Genomic DNA, 21,109 nt, shown 5'->3' on the forward strand with positions numbered 1-21,109 from the left:
TGACTTAACCACAGGGCCTATCAGACACACAGACCACAAGGGACTAACTTGAAGGGCCTTTCAGATGGAAAATGTGGTTTTGGGGTCCAGACATTCCTGTTTTTGTTTGTCTGATTGAACTGGGAAGAGCCCCAACTGGGGGTATGGGAAGGAGGAGGAGTACCTACTGTGTACCTGTCAGGTGAGAGTTGACCCTGAAGGTGTCTCTCTGTGGTCAGCTGGGCAGACCACAGCCCCAATGCACTGATGAATGAGTGTGTCCTCAGAGTATGCCACTATGGCCTGTGCAGTGAGCACATGGAAGCCCTGAGTCCAGGGCCATTTCCTGCTAAGTTATAATGAGAGCAGGCAACTCACTATAGATTCCACACTTACTGAGTGGCGGGGTCAGGATTCAAACTCACACCCTCTGACCCAAGCACACTGTTCCTCTCCATTCCTCACTGTGCTGAAAAGACCCATGTCTTTGCAAACTGTCAAGTGCTCCCCTCATTCTGTTATGAACTGCAGACCCTGGCCCACACCAACTACCAGATATAGACTCATGGATAAACAGAAAGAAGGAGAAAAATGAAAATGAAAATGGCTCTTATTAATGCTGGAGAATATAAAACATCATGGGCATTTTGCAGTTTGTGTGAAGGTACCTCACAGATCATTCCCTTTACCGGCATGGAATCTCGGTGACCCTACAAAAGAAGGCCATGCAGAGGTTTCATTTGTTCATTCACTCTCCATTCATTTGTTTTCTTCTTTAATCCAAGTGTTTATTGAGCATTGACTTTGTGCCAGACCCAGAGACTAAGACAGGCAAAGTCTCAACTTCCTCAAGCAGTCTATGTCCTAACAGGATGAGCAACCAACAACCAGATAGGATGACCATGATGGAGACGGTCAGTGCCCTGAAGGAAATTAAGCAGAGGGTGGGGACAGGGGAACCAGAAAAGGCGTAAAGCACCTACTTCAGATACACAGGCAAGCCCGAAAGCTGACAGTGACTATAGTGGTGGGAGAACATTCCAGACTGAGGGAAGGGCAAGTTCGAAGACCGGAGGTGCAAAGATCTTGGTGTATACAAGCAACCAGAAGGAGACCACTGCAGTAGGAGTGTACTGAGCAGGGCGAAGGTCGTGTGTGATGGGAGGGGACTGGCAGCAGAGGGAGTCTGGGCTTTTTTTCTTAGTTCGATGAAGAAGCCACCAGAGTGTTCTGAGCTGGAGAGCAACATGCTCTGTCTGACTCCAGTTCTTGAAGTACCTCCCAGCTGCCAAGTGGAGACAAGAGAAGAGACAGGGACACCAGGTGGGAAGATGGTGTTGTCACTCAGGCCAAGAGAACGGGCTTGGTCTGGGGTGGTAGCAGCAAAGGCAGGGGCCGGCCTGGCAGGGCCTGGAGAGAGAGTGACTGTAGGGAGTGAGGTCAAGTGATTCAGGGTGAATCCTGAGCTGGGGCCTGCACACGTGCGGAGTCTATGACATCCCACCTTGAGATGGGTGACACGGGGGAGTGTTGAGAGCTCCATTTTGAGATACCTGCTAGAGAGTTCATTGGAAATTTGGGGAAAGAATGGAAAGAAATTACAAGAGGAAAGTGTTTCTAGAAGGTTAACAGCTTTTGAATGTTGCTGAGAAGTCAAATAATATGAGAGCAAAAGTATTCCTTGGCTACGCTGACTGAAGGTCATTGGAGCCTGTACCAAGAACAGTTGCTGTGGGTTGGTGGGAGTGAAAGTAAACTGGGATCAGCTGAGGTGCAAGTGGAAGGCAAGGAAGTGAAGACTGAATGGAAATCACCATTTTGAGATGGAGGCAGAGACCAGGTCCACAGCTGGAGAGAGAAGTGGAATAAAGGGAAGGTATGTGTTGATTTAAGAAAGTAACTGCTAGAACATCTTGAGACATTTTAATTTTTTTGAACCATCATCTAATCAAAAGGCATTGGCACCATAAAGACAGGAGTTCTGGGGACATAGAGAGAGTGTGACTGCCTATCTGCTGCCCGTGGCCTCCTTCCCTGCACCTGTCATTTCCTGTAGCCCTGATTTCCTGTCTCCTAATTGCAGATTTATGAAGGTGCCTACCACGTTCTCCACAAAGAGCTTCCTGAAGTAACCAACTCTGTCTTCCATGAAATAAACATGTGGATCTCTCAAAGGACAGCGGCAGCGAGAACAGGGTCCCCGCCCTGAGGGCACTGTCCAGTCAGCTGTCCCACAGTTGGGGAAGTGGGCAGAGGAAGGGCAGAAGCTGGCTTCTCAGATGTGGTTTGCAAAAAAAAAACAAAAAACCAAAAAAACAAAAAAAAAAAACAACACGAAAAAAAATTTCATAAATTGGAGGAATCCTTAACATAACTTACTAAAGAAAAAAAAAGACATTCTTGTCATATATTAGGCTGTCTGTCACTGGATCTTCCTTAAAGGGTAGACACTAAGACAGAAAAGGGTCAAAGGCAGTTTTCCAGAGATGGAATATGTCTCTCCTAGCTCCTGCAAGGGTCCCAGGAATTCCTGGTGTTCCAGGAAACCTGACTGCAATAATGGGAGGGCTCCCCCTCCTGCATACCCCTCCAGTCTCACCGCCACGTCACTGCACCTGCCTCACTCTGTGGCTTTTCTCTGACCGTGACGGGATTGGGATGGCTGGCATCAGTTTGCCGGGCAGACTCATGTGCCCTCAGAGGTGCAGAAAATGCCTGGCCCTTCTTCAGAATGCATGGCCCCCATGACGCATGTCAGCTCCTTGTCAGTGGGAGCCGGGCTTTTGGGGAACAGACTTCGCCCAGAGAGAGAAGTTGGCAGGAGACCCTACTCCCCCTTCGTTCCCACCAGGGAACCTGAAGCTACCCACTGAGAACTGTATTCAGGGGCTGCTATTCCTTGCGTGACTCATTTTACCTGACATTATGACAGATGATTGTATTGAAGAGGAAATGTCTAATATGAAACATGTATTCTAAAACTATTTGGGTGGGTGGGACCAAGGGGGCTTGGAGGCACAAGAGCGTGATGTCTCTGCACAGGAATGAGACAAGCTGGCCAGGGACCCTGAACCAAGGCACAGCCCCCAGGAGGCAGGGCCCAGAGTGCCAGCAGTGGCAGTGGCAGGCTTGTCCCTGGTCCCTGCCTGCCTGGGCCCACAGCTACCCTGGGAGCTCAGTGCTGGCAGCACAGCCACCTCTGGTGGCAGGACAAGGGAGTCCCAACGCCATGGCCCTGCAGCCCCTAGGCCACAGCAGGGTGGGCAGGTGAGGCTGGCTGACAGGGTCTTTCCCAGCCAAGGCCCCGCAGTGCCTGACCAGCATTTTTCAAGTGCCAACCTGTGGCCCTCACTTACTGCCAGCAATAAACAGGGATCACCAGTCAGCGCTGGAAAACCTTCATTCTCAATGGGGCTTGCTGTGACCTCATTAGGCTCCTTAGTGCAACTATGACCATGGCAGGGGGCAGGGAAGGGTGGGGGTGGCAGAGCTGCTGGAACCCCATGGAAAGTGCAGGCAGGAGCCCCAGGCTGCAGAAGAGGTGGCTACTCCCCTGACAGAGCCTCTGACTCCAGCAGTTGGGGCTCCCACCCCTCTTCCTCCAGCAGCAAAATTGCTGCCCCTCGCCCATACCGTGATCTTCTGGGGCTGTTTCTTGGCCCCAGAGAGGGCAGCCCCTCCACCCTCCCTCCAGGGACCTGCCCACACCATGTCAGAGCGGGAATTGGTCCCCCTCCAACGGCCAGCCCAGTCATGCTTGCCTAAGGGCCCAGGTTTGTGAGGTGAAGCTCCCAGGAAATCACTCCCTGGGCAGGGCCCAGGTCTCCACAGAGAGCAGCTTCCACTGCCCCATCTTATTTCTCTGGCTTCTCTTTGAGGGAGGAAAAATGTAAGAATTGCACTAAAAGAAAGTTGGCTCATGTTCAGCTGGAAGCTGTGTGAATGTTTGTGCTCCTCAGCTAAGGAAATGCAGAAACTGCACTGCAAATTCCCAAACCCGCAAGACATCCATGAGCCCAGACCTGAAATTCTCTCTGGAGCTTTGATAGTTCAGGTCACACAAAGCCCTACCGTGTTTCCCCGAAAATAAGACCTAGCCAGACAATCAGCTCTAATGCATCTTTTGGAGCAAAAATTAATATAAAACCCGGCCTTATAGTAAAATAAGACTGGGTCTTAATTAATTTTTGCTCCAAAAGAGCAAAAGCATTAGAGCTGATTGGCTAGGTCTTATTTTCAGGGAAACACAGTACACCTCCCACCCACCCTACCCATACCCCACCTCTCCCAGAAGCATGTGATGGCAACGCCATTTCCCAAATTAAATGTCAGGCACATGGTTTGACCAGGAATCTTTTGGATGCATGAATTTATATGAAAGCTCTTATTTAGAGACATATTTAGTCGCACTTACATATCTGTTTAAAGAATTGCTTATGTTAAAAAGAAAAAAAAATATTTGAAACTGGGACTGATTCTTAATCTAGAAGAGGGGCCAGGACAGAACCATGTCACGTCTACCTGCTGAATAAGGAGAAAGCTCAAGAGCCAGACATCAGTTGTGTCTGGAGTTTTACCTGAGGTACACCAGGAAAACTGTGCGAGTCTCCAGTTGAGTTCATACTCAAAGTTGACGGCTCAGTGTTGATATTCAGAGCTTCAAAGTTGTGCCATGCCAGCAGAACAGAAGAGCTGGGTTTGGAAAGGAAGCTAGGTCACACACAGCCTGGCCGTGGAAAGGTGAGGGGAGGGCAAAGTCCAGCCAGGGAAGAGACCCCAGAGACACAGCTGATCCAAACCCATCTAGGGGGCCGGATACATCGGGATACTAGGCCCAAGCACTGATGTGAACACACCTTCCCCTGTAACCCAGAGGTCATGCTGGTCCATACAGAAAGGGGTTTCATGCCTGAAAATCTTGCTAGGCAAAGATGCCACCTGCAGTCAATGGGAGTCCCAACCCCAAAGGGGCCCCATTCCTGTGCAGGGATGGGGGATGGATGGGCAGCCTCCTTACCGCCCGGCAGCAACCCAAGCTCCCCCCTCAGCTTCTGGGAGGCACTGGGGCAACAGGCGAGAGCACAAAAGGGTGCTCTAAACACCCACTTGGCTCGGCTCAGCATCCCATGTAAAGGCCCCGAGCTACCTTTTCTTTCTCTCACCATACTGACATAAACCCGTTAGGATCACAATGATTTTCCAAGCAATTCACCTGTTTGCTATTATCACTGCAGCTTGACATACCCCTACATGTATGCTTTTAGTGGGGACACGTGTATCAGTTTAGAACTATTAAAGGAACCAATGTATGCCACAGCTAATCCTAATAAACCAGATGTTTTCTGAATGGTGCTGTCTGTCTGTCTGATCTGAGACTATGACAGTCCCTAAAGAGAGAGCAGCATTGAGAGCCTGGGCTGAGCCAGTCACCTGATACCAACCCATGTGTGTGGACTTGATTTTCTGTCCTCTGCCCCAGGAGCAGATTGCATGTATTGTGTTACGTTGCAGAGTTGGCCACCCTGCATACTGGAGGAGCTGGGCCACCCCCAGCTCTGGACCACGTGACTGCTTCCTCCACAGTGCCACACGGATGCCTCATGTATCCAGAAACAAGCCCTGATCTTCACCACCACTCCAGCTCCACCCTGGACCTTGTCCATCTCAGCACAGGGCACCCCAGCTCTCCTGCTGCTCTGGTCAAAGCTCTGGGCAGCATTTTACACTCTTCTCAGGAGCCCAAACCTGGCCCAATAGTAAATCCTATTATCTCTGTCTCCATTTCTCCATGCCCCCACTGCCACACAGCTATCACCATCTCTTACCGCCCCAGGGGATGCCCCATTACCCCCCTTGCACCCTTTCAGTCTTTTTCCACACAATGGCCAGAGGGGGTGTTAAATGATTCAGACGTGACCTCTCGCTCAAAATCCTCCTATGGCCCCCATCCTACTCAGACACAGACCACAGTCCTTACTGAGCCTACAGATCCTTGGGCATGGCCTTTGCCCTTCCTCTGGTGTCCACCGGACCCCACCTGCCAGCCTCCTTGCTCGCCACCTTCTCCATAAAGCCTTTCCTGACCACCCTGTCCACAGTCACCATACCACCCTGGACCCTGCCCTGCCTTCTCTTCTTCCAACACACTGATTGCCATCTGATACCATCTATGTTCTGCTTGTCTTCTCAGTAGCTTTCTGTCTCGGCCACTGGAATGAACTGCGAGAACCTTGGGTCCCCGTATTAGACCTCTGTCTGATTTCCATGGGTTCCCTGATAAACAACTGTCCAGTGAGGGAGGGAAGGGTGGGGCAGGAGAGAGGGAATGAGTGAATAAAAGAGAGAGGGAGGGAGGGAAGAGAGGAGGGAGGGAGAGAAGGAGAGGAAGGAAGAAGGAGAGAAGGACAAATGTCCTTTCTGGGCCAGGCACTGAGTTTGGCACTGGGGTATAGATGCCGGGTCAACGTCATGTGTGTGTAAGCCATGCAGTCACCCAGGGGCCTACACTTAGAAGGGCCCCAGGTTTTGCTTAGTGCTCTGATGTTGCTGTCTTGAAATTCTTAATCATTTCAGGGCCCTGAACAAGAGCCCTGTATACTTGTTCTCCACTGGGCCCCCCACACATGGAGTGGACCCTGTGGGCATGGTGGGGCCCTGCCCTGGCCCTGCCCTTGGTGTAGACATTTCTCCAATGGCTGTAGACCTGAAGGATAATCTGCTCCCCTCAGGCCCTCCCTTTCTGCTTACACCTGACCGAATCCTGCCCCGAGCCTGAACCAAACCTGGCCTTTTCTGCCTCCTGTGAGCATTCGGGACTCTCAGAAGCACCTGTGATATGCCAACTAGCTATGGCGCCTGCCCCACAGAATGAAGACAGAGTGACACAAACTTGCCTCTGCAGACCTAATAGCAGAGGGCAAGGAGACAGCACACAGTGGGGCCTACCTAGCAGGCTAGCACGCTCTCCAGAGGCAGCCCTTTGGGGGAGCAGGGACATAAGTGGGAATGGGGCACACAGGGCCTGTGGTCAAGGAGGCTCAAGGCAAGACTTGGGGATGGAGGTTGGTCTCAGAACTGCGATCTCAGGATGGCTGGAGGAAATGTAGGGTGCTCTCACCACCAGCCAACCAAGGATAGTGTGGTGAAGGGAACTGTGGGACAGGTGCAGAGCCAGACCAGCCACAGTGGGGAGCCAACAGCCCTGGCTTGAGGGGGTTTCATTGGAACACAGAGAGAAGTGCCCCTGTGGGAGGGGGCACCTGTTAGACTTGGCCTTCAGATAGAGGACGCAGCCATGACCAAGATACAGGCTAGCAGGGAGGAGGCAGCCCACCTCCTTCTCCTGCCACCTTCCGCTCCCCTGGACCTGCACTCTTGAGCATGAGGCTGCCAAGCCCGTCGTCCAAAGTGGCTGCTCTAGCTCCTGCCACTGCATCTTTGTTCCAGCCAACCAGGGGGGAAGAAAGGAAAGAGGTAGGTGTGTACCTTTCAAGGAATACAGCAGAAATCACATCTAGTACTTCGGCTCACATTTAGAACCTGGTCAAGGAAGGCTGGGAAATGAACCAGGTGCCCATGACAAAGGGCTCAGATATCAGGGACAGCCAGCAGGCCATGCCCAGGAATGAAGTGTGCACACTGAGGCTTTCAAGAAGGGAGACCCAGGCTCAGTGTCTGCCTGGAAGATACCAACAGGGCCGTGAGAACGGGCTGCAGGTGAGGCAGGACACTGAGTAGGGCTGTGGCAGTGGGGACAAAGAAGGAGAGACTTAGCAGCAGCTCCTGAAGAGGTGAAATCAACAAGATTTGGTGACCAACTAAGTTTCAGGGCCAAGGAATCAGGAGAGAACATAAGGAACATGGGTCTCTCTCTAAAAAGCTCTACAGATAACTGTCCACATAAAAAAAGTCCAAACCTGTAGAGAATTTTTGAGTTTACTTGAACCAAACTGACAACATATGCCAGGGAGTAAGATCTCAAATGCTCCTGAGAATAACAGTTTTACGGGTTTTTTTTATGCATTTGAAATGAAGGAAGGAATGTAAAGATTATATGGAGGTGGGAGAAAACAAAGCCAGGATTGGATTACAGGATAGTGAACAAGATTATGTGCTTTCCTAAAGTGGTGATACCTCCCAGGGGTATTATTTCTAGCATCTCAAAGATGTGTTCTCTTAGATGCACAGAACAATGGACAGGTCTGGCTTAAAATTTTTCACTAAAGAAGTTACAGGCCTAAGGCGTGACTACCTACCATGACCTGGAATTCCATAAATTCCAGTTAGGAATTTATGATCAGATCACCCTGGGAGATTACTTTCCGTAGAACTCCTTTTTTTTTTTCTACACAAAAGGAAAGGTTACAAAATCTGCCCAAATTGCTTGTGTTGTATCTTTCAGGAGAGAATGGAAATCCACATTGAAATTTACATTGGTTGAGCCCCCACTACAGCTGGGAGCTTCCTCATTGCCTGCATTTAATTTTCACACCAGCTTTGAGTGTTGTTATTCCCATTTAGACTAAGTAAACTGAGGCTCCAAGGGATTCAGTGATTTGCTCAAAGCCAGATGCTGAGTCCCTGCCCAAGTCTCCTGACTCGGGTGCCAGACACACTGCTGCCTCCCAGAGAATGAAGGTGGGAGACAAAAATCCCAGGTGTAGAGTGCCAGTGCAACTCTCCTATCTTAAGCCCCCCACCCCCACCTAGCCCCAGGGACTGGTATTGTCTGAGGGCAGCTTCCTGGCTCAGAGGCAGAAATTCCCTGAGGCCTGAGGGCCCCAGGGCCTCTTGCTTCAGAAGTCCTGCCTCTGAGGCCTCTGGTACAGACTTTTCCCAAAGTGAGATTTTTATGCTTTCAAAATGTCTGCTCCAGGTCCTAAGGCTGCCACAAAGCGGCAAGAGCACTCCTAATGTGATGCCAGTGGGCAGATGGCAGCCTCACCCTGCCTTGGGTTCCTCAGTCTACTGCAGTGAGAGGGGGCATTGAAGGCTATCTAGTTTTCCAGATAGAGGAAAGAACATGTGATGCTGGGGCACCCGTCCTCTGTTCCTTTCTGGGACCAGGCCTTCTATTCGGGAGCTCAGGACTGTGGAGGCCACCGGAGGCGGCCTGAATGAGCACACGATTCCCAGTGCACACACAAGCTGCACTGATGTCTTTATGGTCGTGTCTATTCTACAATTTCCTTCCATGCTTACAACTCAGGCTGTTTGCGTTGTTTCCTGTTAATTTGCAACACTGCATGGGGCATTGTACAAAAAGCCTTTCCCCATCTTAGACCAAAAATTGCCAAGAAAATGAGGAAGGTGTGGCACATTGGTGTAATGGCAGTCGTGGGGACTGTGACTCTCCCGGCCCCAGTGCTTCCCGGCTGGAGCCCCTCACTGCAACAGCAGAACCAGCTCAAAGTTGTACTATCCTGTTTAATGAGATATTAAGTTGCTCTTCGGAGACAAAAGACTAAAACCACAAGTCATGCAGCTGAAGGATGCACACAGGAGAGAACTTTGACCTCCAGCCGCACCCAGAACCAAAGCCTCCCTCCACCCACTGTAGTGTGGCTGTACTACTTTTAGAATGAAAAAGCACATATATCCCTCACTTAACTTTAATTCATTCCTGCCTCTAAGTGCAAAACTGCTGAATGTTGGTCCCCCAAGGAACCAAAAGATCAGGACATAACTGGAACTTGAACACTGATGGAACCCTTTCAGAAAGCCAAGAGTTCGTCGTCCAGGAAGATCCAATGTTGATGCCCCTTTACTATAAATGGCCAAGGTCCAAGGTCTTCCAAGTAAAATTTGCCCCACCGGCACTTCCGCATACCCGTTCCTCCTAGCTCCTTAAAAACCCTTACCCTAGTCCAGCGAGCCAGGTGGATTAGAGGCATCGCCCATCTTCCCGATTGGCGGCTTCTCGATCAACAAACCTTTCCTTACTCCAAACTCTGACATTCTGAGTTTGGCCTTTTGAAGCACTGTGTACCCAGACTTTGTTTGGTTTGGTAACATCACTGTTCTGTCAATAAACAACTGAAGTATCAGTTCCAGAGTATTTTCCCTTAAATCCCCCTCATGTATGGTTTTGTTAAAAAAACAAATTCAACCGAGTATGGGTGAAGATCTAACTGGCTTTATTAAGCAATTTGTGAATGGAGCAGTCTCCTACGAGGTCTGACAATTAAGTTCGCACACTCATCCTAGAAAAAGTGCTACATACCTCATTGCTGAATATCACTACGGTCACCTTCGAAGTACTCCCCTTGGGAAGCTATGCACCGATGCCAGCGCTTAGTCCACCGTTCAAAGCAATTCTGGAACTCTTTCTCGAATGGCCATCAGAGCTGTCGTCGTATTACCCTTGATGTCCTGGATGTCATCGAAATGTCTTCCTTTTAATATTTCCTTTATCTTTGGGTAAAGAAAGAAGTCATTGGGGGCCAGATCAGGTGAGTAGGGAGGGTGTTCCACTACAGTTATTTATTTACTGGCTAAAAACTCCACAGACAGTGCATTGTGAGCTGGTGCATTGTCGTGATGCAGGAGCCATGAATTGTTGGCAAAAAGTACAGGTCGTTTTCATCTAACTTTTTCACACAGCCTTTTCAGCACTTCCAAATAGTAAACTTGGTTAACTGTTTGTCCAGTTGGTACAAATTCATAATGAATAATCCCACTGTATCCAAAAAAGGTTAACAACAGCATTTTGACTCTTGATTTGGACTGACGAAAATTTTTTGGTTGCGGAGAATTGGCTGACTTCTATTGTGCACTTTGACACTTTGTTTCAGGGTCGTATTAGTACATCCATGTTTCATCACCAGTGATAACACGGCCCAAAACATCCTCTTGTCTCTCCAAAAGGTCTTGGCAAACTTCGACTCTCCTTTGCTTTTGTTCATCGGTAAGCTCTTTCAGGACCATTTTTACACACACATTTCTTATGCCAAGATTTTCAGTTAAGATTTTCCTAACTGTTTCTCTACCAATGTTTACTGTGATTCCCTGAAAATAAGACCTAGCTAGACCATCAGCTCTAATGTGTCTTTTGGAGCAAAAATTAATATAAGACCTGGTATGGTATTATTCTATTCTATTCTATTCTATTCTATTCTATTCTATTCTATTCTATTCTATTCTACCTGGTCTTACAGTAAAATAAGACCAGGTCCAAAAGATGCATTATAGCTGATTGTCCAGCTAGGTCTTTTTTTCGGGAAAACACGGTACTTAAGTCTGCTATGCTTTTCACAGTCAGCCAACGATTTTGACGCACAATTTGATGAATTTTTGCCATGTTTTCATCAGTTCTACTCATTACTGGCCACCCTGACCTCTCTTCATCAGTGACGCATTGTCTCGCTTCAGAAAAATGTTTAATCCATTTGTACACTGCTGTTTTCTTCATGGCATTATCCCCATAAACTTGGATTGACATGTCCCTGATTTCACTTCCACTCTTGCCAAGTTTAACAAGAAATGTAATGTTTGTTCGTTGCTCTAATTCAAGTTCAGACATTCTCACGATGGCACACAAAAACACGCAACAACAATAATGAACGCCACTCAGCAAGACACCGCCACATGTCTACATGAACACAGCTGTGAGACACTGATATAGCAAGGTTCTGAAACCTTACTGAGCTGTTTGTACAGTGCTGCCAACGTAAGCACTCAGCAGCAAGTCACAAACTTCATTGTCAGACCTCATATCTAGCAACTACAGTGGCACTTTGAGGCGTTGTACAAAATGGAAAGATTTTATAGGATGAAAAGTGGGGCAAGGGAGCTATTGGCTAAAGAAAAGTTTGTTTTTTGAGCCACACGTCTTTTCTTTGGGGGAGAACAGGAAGGGGTTTTATAATGTAGACTGCTTCTTCTCTCTACAGAGGGTAGGGGTAGAGATGCCCCATATGACAGCTTACCTTACTGGTACTTGACCAAAAAATTCCATACTGGCTGATTATGACTATGGTTCTGGGAGAGGTTGAAACTGCAATTAGATCAGGTGTTAAATCTATGTTTGGTATCATGGGCTCTATCACTCATGATAGAGGCCATTTTGAGCCTGTGGTTTTTCTTTAACATGCCTTAATTCTAAAACAAACTTTATATGATTTCAAATAACATCTGTAAGAAAAGACGTGTTGAATGTACTGGTTCACTTCCCTCCTGATATTTATTAAAAGAATTGCACAGTAATTAAAACAATGTTTTTAATGTTTAAACCTCTTACTATGTACCTTGGCACAGGCAAGGCTAGTGTGTGGTCTGTGGTGGGGCCTATGCCTCTTAGGCCACTAGACTGGCTCACCTTTCCTGTCTGTGAGCCCCAAGCCAACCAGAGTGAACTTTCAGACGCAAGTCAGCCTTATCACTCCCTGCTCATACCTCCCGAGGTGGGGCCCAGCATGTATAAACACACCAGGTTCACTAAGACCTTCACAAATAGTAACTCAATTAACACTCCAAGCAAGGAGGGAGCCACTATCAAAATCCCCTTCAATTTACAGACAGGGCAGACTGAGGCAGAGAACAGTGACCAGGCAGTAAGAGGCAGGAACTCCTGGCCTCTGGCCCTGGACCTGGGCTCTGGCTGTGCTGCCCCTCCAGTCTCCCCTTGGGCCTTTTCAAGACCCAGGGCCCTTGCACAAACCCCCACCCAGCAGGACCACCTACGACAGCTTGGCGCGCTCCCGCTACGTCCCCGTCCTCGTTGCCTGCCAACTTGTTCAACTCATCACTCATCTTGGTCATTCAGACCTTTTAAATTTCCCCATGTGACCAACACACTACACCAACACGAATGAAATACACTGAGGAGAGAAAGGAATAGATTCCAAAAGTTCTGGAAAATGATAAACAACAGTAAAAAGATGAGAAGGAGTGTGACACAACTGCAGGGAGGGCCAAGATACCCAGCATTCAGCCTGTGAAAGATCAGTGAGCTTCTGACTCTTCCTCAGGGCTGTGCACACCACTGATTTCAGCCTGTGATTCCCAGGGCAAAATGGAGCCAAGAAGCCTTGGGGTGGGGCTGCCTGGGCCTCGGGGCCCAAATTGGGGGAGGGGGCTGTAGGCCGGAAGGGCATCCTGAGATAGCCACCCCTGACCTCCCCTAATGATGTCACTGCCCTGCAGGAGAGACCGGGATGGCTTCCTCAAGGAGGCTGGCCCGTGACTGAGGGAAAATGGATGTTCAGTCCTCAGCCCCGTCCTGGCCCAACACAGCCAGTGTCATGGGGTGGGGAGTGGAGGCATGCAGGCTGGGCCCAGGCTGCGGTCAGTGGGCCTCCTGCTCCCTGTCACCTCACTGTCCCAGTCCTCCCTGCCCTTCATCCTGGGACTGCAGATCTAGCTGCTGCCAGGCTGGCCAGGGCCTCTCTCCCCTGGTGCTGTGTGGCACAGCCTCAGGCCCTGTGCCTGGGAAATGCAGGGCAGTGAAGGTTAGACAGTGCAGCTGTATGGTACACAGTGAGTGCTGGACATGTTTATGGCTCAGAAGCCAGTCCTTACCTGGCCTGAGGGCGAAACAGCCTCTATGGCCTTAGTCAGCCCCACCCCCACTAGACCTCCCCCAGGGCCCCCAAGGGAGGGTAGGTGGATCAGTGTGACTTCATCAAGAGGAGCCCAGGGGGGGAAGCTGTGCTCTGAAGGGAGTCCCGCCATGAGGGCAGGGTGATGAGTCCAGCTGGCAGATTTCAGCGCCCTACAGACAGAGACGGCCTACTCAAGGCCTATAGAACCAAGGCACACTCCTCCCACCCCAACCCGAGAAGCACCTACTGGGCACCTGAGCGCCCTCATGAGGGGCCCTAACTCCAGAACTATCCTCTTTCCCCACAAGCTCAGGCTTCCACAGTGAATTCAAGCTTGTGTCTCAGTGATATAGAATTCTGGTGTCTCGTGCCTGAGGTTCATGGCCTCACATACTCGAAGAAAGAGAACATGGACCCAGAGAGGTAAATTGAAGCAGTATACAGTTTTACTGCAAAAGCGAAAAAGCGCAAGAGCACAGCTCTCCGAAGAAAGGGAGGATCTGAACGGAATACCTCGCAGGCTAAGCTGAGCTGGAGACTGCATGTCCTTGGAGCGTGATCTTTATTGTTTATCAGGAGCCAGTTGGGCTTGCCCCCACAAGAACCTTCCCCTTCCTGAACCTGGGCTGGTAACTTGGCTGACTCTGCACTCTGATGCAGCAGCCCCTCCCGCCTAGTTCCTTTTTCTACATTTTTTTTTCTGTTAGTTACTGTTCCCTTTGGCCTTGAGGCCCTTTGCTGTGCGTCCCTGACTACCCACAATTTTCCCATCTCACTTTGAGACTGCTTGTCTAGACCTTGATGCCCTCCACCGTGGTCCTGTCTCTAACTGCCTATGACTTTCCTATCTCATCAGTGCCTGGGAGAAGCAGGCTTGGTTTTAGGAAGCAAGCAGCCAGAATTGGGAGAGCCAGGGTGGGTTGGGGAGGGGTGCTAAGACACCCCACCCCAGGTTTCCCTGAGTGGTGCTCAGCCCTAGAGCCTTGGGGGCTGGTTTAGGAATTGGGAGAGGGAGTGGGCTCATCCCTAGGTGACTCTCCCTGGAGCCCCCCAGTCACACTGGGGGAGGGAGCCCCACTGAGCATCTTCCACCCACAATGCCCTGGAGGGTGCAAGGAGCTGGCCCAGTGGTGGTCAGCAGTCCAGACTGATGAACAGCAGCAGGTCCTCAAGTGCATGTATCTCAAGTGCTGTGTCTCCTCAGTGTTGCCGTAGGTCTGTGTCCTGCTGGTCACGTGGAAGTGGATGTCGTCCACCAGCGGGGATGGAGTCCTGCCCTGTCGGCAGCCACAGGCTTGGCCTCTTCCTGCACTGCCTTTTCACAGTCCTTCCGCTCCACCAGCTGTGGACAGGCTGGCTCAGGGCACCCCTGTGCCCACCACCCACTGAAGCTCCCAGCAGCCCACCTTTTCAATGACCTTGGCCATATACTCAGTGTACTGGTCCTTGAGACGTGCCAAGCGGAACCGCTTGGTCACGCCACACGCCTACCACGTTGTCCTCGTCCAGTAGCTGGGCCAGTCTGCAGCCGCAGTCACTTCAGGCCTGGCAACAGGAACATGTCAGCCACACTCAGCACATCATCGGCTGCCTCAGGGGGCAGCTGCAGTGAAAGAAGGGGTGAGGGAGAGTGCATCCCAAGGTCACCAAGGCCTGTCAGGGGCTTTGCAACAAGGCTGGGACCTGATGGGGGAGCGGGTGGGGGATGCAGGCGGAGCAGGAGCTCCCTACCCATGCCAGGTGCACAGCCCAGATCCCTGCAGGCATCCATGGGACCAGAAGGGGCACAAGAGCCTGGGGTTCCCATACTTCAGGCAGCGCACATCTGAATCACACAGACCTGGGCTCAAAATTCTAGCTGTGGGACCTTGGGCAAGTTACTTCACCTCTGTGCCTCAGAGCCTCTGTGAGGTGCAGACAATCATGCCTGCCTTGAAAAGCTGGCAGAAGAGTGACAAAAGTTACTTGTCAAAACTGAGGCAGGGACCCTACTCAGGGTGGGGGAGTAACTATTTACCTGCTCCCTCCCATCCACAGAGGCTGTGGGACTTACGGCATAGCCACAGTTGTACCCTGTGTTGGGAGAGACCAGGTGCTCAGCTCTGGTCCGGACTTTAGATGGCCACATGGAGCAGGCTGGAGACAGCCTGCAGAGAGCTGGACTGTGCTGCAGGAGAAACGAAGGAGGTGGAGAGGGGTCAGTAAATCTGTTCTCTAAAGGGCTAGGTGGTAAATACTGCATGCCAAAGGGTCTCTGCTCAGCTCTACCACCGTGCAAAAGCAGCCATGGACAACATAGAAATGAATGGGTGTGGCTGTTCCAGCAAAACTTTATTCACAAAACAGGCTGGATATGGCCCGCAGCCCAAGATGGAGTGGACAACCTGGGTCCCAGTAGGCCACCTGCTTGGGGGTGGGGAGGGGGGCACTCAGCTCGACACGGAGAAACAAACCTCTATTCTGTAAGTCACCATATCTGGGGTTCTCTTTATTAGTTGCCTTTACACACACACACTCACACACGACCCCACCCCACCCCCAGCAGAGCATACTCTTGGCACTATCTGCTGCCGCCCAGGTCACCCTGTGTTAGGGGGGACCTTCGGGCAGGTGAAGATACAAGGAGGCAGTGAGAGAACAGGGGATGGGAGAATAGGGAACCCCAGGAATGTGTAGCAACCCAGAGGCAGGAGGCTCAGGGCTCCCTGCTGTTGTGGGAATCCCGGGTTAGTGACCCCACCCATCCTGGAGAACTTAGGGACCCCATGTGGCTGACATTATGTCCCCAAGTGTCATGTGCTCATGACGTGGGTCTTTTCACTCATTCCTGTTCTGGAACCTACCGAGGCCCCCTCTGCCTGAAAGAAATGTCCAAATGGGCCCCTCTCCGGTCTCATGGAAAACCTGCCCCCGGGAGCCCATCAGGACATGGGCACGCCCTTGAAGCCCCACAGTGACATGGGCTGTGTACCTGTCCTGACCCCCTCCTGACCCCCCCCAGTGCACACAGCCTGCCTCAGCCTGCACCTCCGTGTGATCGGTGTACATGTAGTACAGCACATGGGTGAAGATGTCGGGTGAGAGGCTGGGCAGGGTGACAGCCGGCAGGCCACCGGAGGCCTCCATCCCTTCATTCTCTTGGAAGTGGTCATATAGCAGGGCCCAGAAGTAGTCACTGCAGCCACAGAAGAAGGCCTAGGGAAGGCTGGGCTTAGGAAAGGCCAGGGCCAGGGCAATGCCCAAAGGAGCTGGCCCAGGACTTAAGGAAAGGGGCTGGGAGACCGCACCTTATGGCAGAGATAACTCCAACCCTCTACTCGGAAGCAAACATCAGGACAGATGTTGAAGCCACTGGGACAAGAGAAGGGCAGCTCCCCTAAGTCACCCTGGAGGGTGGGAGAGAAGACACCACAAGAACAGGTGGGAGAAGACAGAGGCCAGCCTCAGCCAAGAGTCCACTCTAGCTTGATCCTGGAGGGGTGACCACCCCATTTGCAGGTCAAAATACAAGACAAATAACAATGAAAGTAAACAATTAGGCTAAGAAAACGGAAGTGACTGGCTCAAGGCCACACAGAGAATTGAACCCAAATGTAGGGCTTCCCTACCATACCCCCACCCGACACACCTCCTGCCCACCAGGCCTAGCCCCAGGCCCCCATGCACTTCCTCAGAGCTCAGGAGGCAGGGCGCAGTCGGCCAGTAGGGCCAGGTCCTCCCTGAGCTGGGGGTCTTCTGGGGAGGCGGCCTGATGCTCAGCACCTTCCCAAAAGTGCCTGACTGAGATGCCACTGCAGAGGAGAGAGTGCAGCTTCAGGGAGCCAGGCTGGCCTGCCAATTCCCCCGCAAAGCCCTGGATCCCAAAGCCTGCAGAAACCAAACTCAGACACTTCCTTGCACTTGGCCTCCAGGTCACTGAGTAGGTCCAATAACTGGCATTGTTTGCCCAGACGCTCAGTCACTGATGTGTTCCACACCGACATCCATGTGGCCCTGGAGCAGTGTGTGAGGTTCAGGGCCTGAGAGGGACCATTAGCAGTACCCAGGTGCAGAGTTCTGTAAGTGCTCACTCCCACCAAGCCATTCGGCTGCAGGGCTGGGACTTCTGGGCCTACGTGCTGCCTTCGTTTCTCCATTCAGAGGCACTGCCTGAATTCTACAGGCCCCAGAATGGATGGGAGGGGCACTCAGTTTGTGAGTGAAACAAGCTTTTCCTTAGCAGACACACCAGCTCAGTCTCCCAACCCAACCCAGGAGGCAGGGGGAACGACCTCCCACTCAGGGGACAAAGTACCAGGCAGTAAAAGGTCACCCAAGGCCACAGCCGGGTCTGCAGCTGGACAGAAATGCAGCCCCCTCCCTGCCACTAGACTGGGCCTGGGGGTCATCTGTGTACAGGTACTGCAGCAGGGCCCCAAAGGCCACAGGGCTGATCCGCAGGCAGCCAGCCAGGAGGGAAGATCAGAAGTGTGGCCTAGCACAAGCCCCCTGCTGTCCCTCTACTCCCTTCCTCCCCTCGCCCAGGGAGGGACACACCAGTGGGTGCCTGAGGACGATGACGCTCTTGCCCTTCCATTTGGTGTCCAGCACGTTGAAGAAGTAGGCACTGTGTGCACCCAGGATGCAGCGATGGGCCTGGAAGGGCTTCCCGTGTACCACAAAGACCACATTACTGTGGATGCCCTGCTCTAGAAGCCTGGGGCGGGGCAGGGGGAAGGGGGAAGGGCTCAGCAGAGCGCCTCACTTCAGTCTCACTACTCTAGACCCCAGTCCATCCCCCAGGAGAGCCCTCAGCCTCCTGCAGGCTACAGTCACTACAGAGCCACCGGGCAAAAGCCATCCCGATGCCCTGTGCTCCATCTCACCACTGCAGGAAGTCATTGTAGTAGTCCCACCTCCTACAGGGGGCTGTCACTTGCTGATAATCACGCAGCGCCCAGCGGATGTAATCACTTGCAGCCCCATAAGGCAGACCGCCCCCGGTAAAGCGGTGGCCTCGCAGTGGGTTCCTAAGGGCAGCAGGGCTCATCAATCAGTCGGGCCATGGTCCTGGAGAAACCCTACTCTCCATCTTTCTCCTTCCCTCCTCCCCACGTGGGGCCAGTAAGTCCTGGAGACCCCTTCCCAAATGATCCCAGCATCCACTTCCAGGGCCTAGGCACACAAGCACAGCTCTGTACACTCACACGCACTTACTCACTCATACTACAAACTATACAAAACAGAGTAGGCTCAGAGGCTGGCCCTGGTCTGTGTGCTGGGGACACTGCTATAGACAGGTCACTGAAGTGACACTTTAGTGGGGTAGGACAATAAACAGATTAACAAATGATATTAGGTGCTATGAAGAGAAACAAAGCCAGAAAAAGAGTGACAGTGATGACAGCTGCCACATAGGGAGACCATGGAAGGGCACTGTGGTGGTGACAATGTGTAGAAACTTGATTGACATGAAGTCAGCCACACAAAGACCTGGGAAAGGGCGGTCAAAGCAGGAAGAATAGCAAGTGCAAAGGCCCTGAGGTAGGAGCAAGCTTGGAGCACTGGCGCACCAGAGAGAAGGTCAGTGTGGCTGGAACAGTAAGCACAAGGGAGAGCCAAAGAGAAGAGGCCAGAGCAGAAGAAACAGGTCGTGTAGTAGCTCCCAGGCAAAGGCAGGCATTCTAGTCGTATGCTAAATGGTATTGGAAGCCATCAGAGGATTTTGATAAGCCCACTAGATTTGTTGAGCTCCACTTGGCTGTGATATAGAACACAGACTGTAGGTGGGGCAGACGGGGCAGCCGTAAGACCAGTGTAGAGGTTGGCAGTGCATCCAAGGATAGTCCAGGGAGAGGTGCTGTCGCTGGGCTGGGCAGGAGCAGTGGAGATGGGAAGTGGGCAGAGGAGAGAACAGGTTCTGAAAGTAGAGTTAACAGTTTGCTGACTGGGTGTAGGGGTGAGGGAAAGAGAGAACTCAAGGGTGTTTGCAATTGTGTACACGCGCCTGGGAGCCCTTGCACATGTGTACACACAGACCCCCATGTCCCCTATCCCCCCCTCTCACCATTGGTCAGAAGGTAGAGTACCAGGTCCTCATGCCCCATAGGCAGGCGTAGTACCTGAGGGGTAGGAGTGCCAGGAGGCAGCTGTGAGGACTGAAGAGACTGCCACCTACCCTGACCCCCATCTACCTGACACTCACAAGGGGGTGCTGTCCCACTCGTCCCATGTATTCACCTCCAGTCTCGCTGTTCCAGCCGGTACCTGGGCAGGGAGAGGGGAGGTCAGAGCCTGGGGTAAGGAGGCTCATGGTCTGGGAGAGGAGACCCGTGGACCAGGGAGGAGGTAAGACATCCTTTTTGGCTAAAGGAACCCTCCTCCAAATGAGGGCAGGTGACAGGTAAACCAGAGAAGGAAAAACATTCCACACAAAGGGACCAGCACAGACAGGGTGCGGAGGTGGAAACACAAAAGGCAGACCCTGAGTATCAGAGGCCAGGCCCCAGAGCTGAAGAGGCTGAGCCTCTGTTCTGAAGGCATTTGGGAGAGAGGATGAAGTAGTGGGGCCTTTGCTTCTGCCCGGGGCCTCTGGCTGCGTGAGGCGGGGGGACCAGAGGAGGCTGCTGCCGGCATCCTGGTGGTGTGGAAGCGTGCAAAGTAGACAGATTCCAGAAGGAGCAAGCCAGGAGACAGGTACCTGATGAGATGTCAAGGTAAGGGGATCACCAGAGATGGTGGTGGAACCGTTACTGAGTAGGACAGCCTGGGTGGATGTCCAGGTTGGATACTGAAGGGCTGAGTAGTATTCAGCTTTGGGAGTTATCAACTAACTCCTAAGTGGCACCTGCTGCAGGGAGGGACCCAGAGAAGCTGTGGGAGTAAGTAATGGGGAATGAAGGGCCGAGGAAGAGAGGTGTCCCACATCCCAATGGGCAGCCCCTTCCCGCCAGGCCCAAGGGGATGGCGATTTCAGTGTAGACTTCCTTTAGCTGTATTTAGGAGTTTCCGAATCCCCAGGGACCAGAGGCTAATTCTGGGTCCTAGGTGTTCCCAGCGCCAGGTCCAGAGGAACCAGAGAGAGGAGCCACGTCAGGAGTCGCAGGCCGGACCCCAGTATGGTCTCTGAACCCAAGTGCTCAGAGGGCGAACCTCCACTTCTCTCCGCCCACTTCAACTCTGGGCCTCCGTGTGGCAAGTCCTCTCTTCCAGGACGGGCTCCGGGACCTCCCGGAGTAAATCACCAGAAGCACCCCGCCCCCACGCACGCCCGTTTGCATGGCTGCCGCGGCCCCGTCAGCCTCCGGGTTCCGGCCTCGGCGCCCAGATGCCTGTGGACTGTGGTCTGCAAGGGGCCGGGTGCTGTTGCCAAGGCGCCAGTCCGTCCTGTGGTCGTCCCCTGCACGCCTCTCAGGGCGCCACACACACCACCCGCACCCTTCCGGGGCAGCGGGGTCCTCACCGCACGCGGCCCACGTCCCCCTTCCGGCAGCTGGCGGAGAGGTCGCCGGTATCCGTGGGCGGACACAAGCCGAACGACCCCAGGCAGCAGAGAAAGCAGCGGCTTCGGCGCGCCCCGGCCGGATGTAAAGAGGCACCAGCCCCGCCCC

At 52.2% G+C, this 21,109-nt stretch overlaps 2 protein-coding genes across 3 annotated transcripts in view; one reads left to right on the forward strand and one right to left on the reverse strand.

Moving 5' to 3' along the window:
- The window catches only part of MGLL (monoglyceride lipase), a 142,884-nt gene extending 139,008 nt beyond the window's left edge, over positions 1–3,876 (forward strand). For both annotated transcript variants that reach the window (XM_033087104.1, XM_033087102.1), the window contains exon 8: positions 2,063–3,876. In XM_033087104.1, the coding sequence (XP_032942995.1) occupies positions 2,063–2,188 (126 nt within the window). In that variant the 3' untranslated portion in view covers positions 2,189–3,876. The remainder of the gene's footprint in view (positions 1–2,062) is intronic.
- A 9,703-nt stretch (positions 3,877–13,579) lies between these two features.
- On the reverse strand, positions 13,580–21,086 carry ABTB1 (ankyrin repeat and BTB domain containing 1; the record flags this gene model as incomplete). The annotated part of the gene is given in 21 exon segments (XM_033135565.1): positions 13,580–14,705; positions 14,708–14,805; positions 14,808–14,862; positions 14,927–14,996; positions 14,998–15,057; positions 15,059–15,123; positions 16,548–16,715; positions 16,808–16,906; positions 17,185–17,259; positions 17,262–17,311; positions 17,398–17,477; positions 17,479–17,513; positions 17,898–17,949; positions 18,055–18,216; positions 18,386–18,488; positions 18,491–18,529; positions 19,567–19,605; positions 19,608–19,621; positions 19,705–19,744; positions 19,747–19,766; positions 20,962–21,086. Coding segments are annotated over 21 exon segments (1,500 nt in total), but the record flags the coding sequence as incomplete, so codon positions are not given.
- Between the last annotated feature and the right edge of the window lie 23 nt (positions 21,087–21,109).

This window comes from Rhinolophus ferrumequinum, chromosome 19 (assembly GCF_004115265.2).
Source record: "Rhinolophus ferrumequinum isolate MPI-CBG mRhiFer1 chromosome 19, mRhiFer1_v1.p, whole genome shotgun sequence".
Classification (NCBI taxonomy): Eukaryota; Metazoa; Chordata; class Mammalia; order Chiroptera; family Rhinolophidae; genus Rhinolophus; species Rhinolophus ferrumequinum.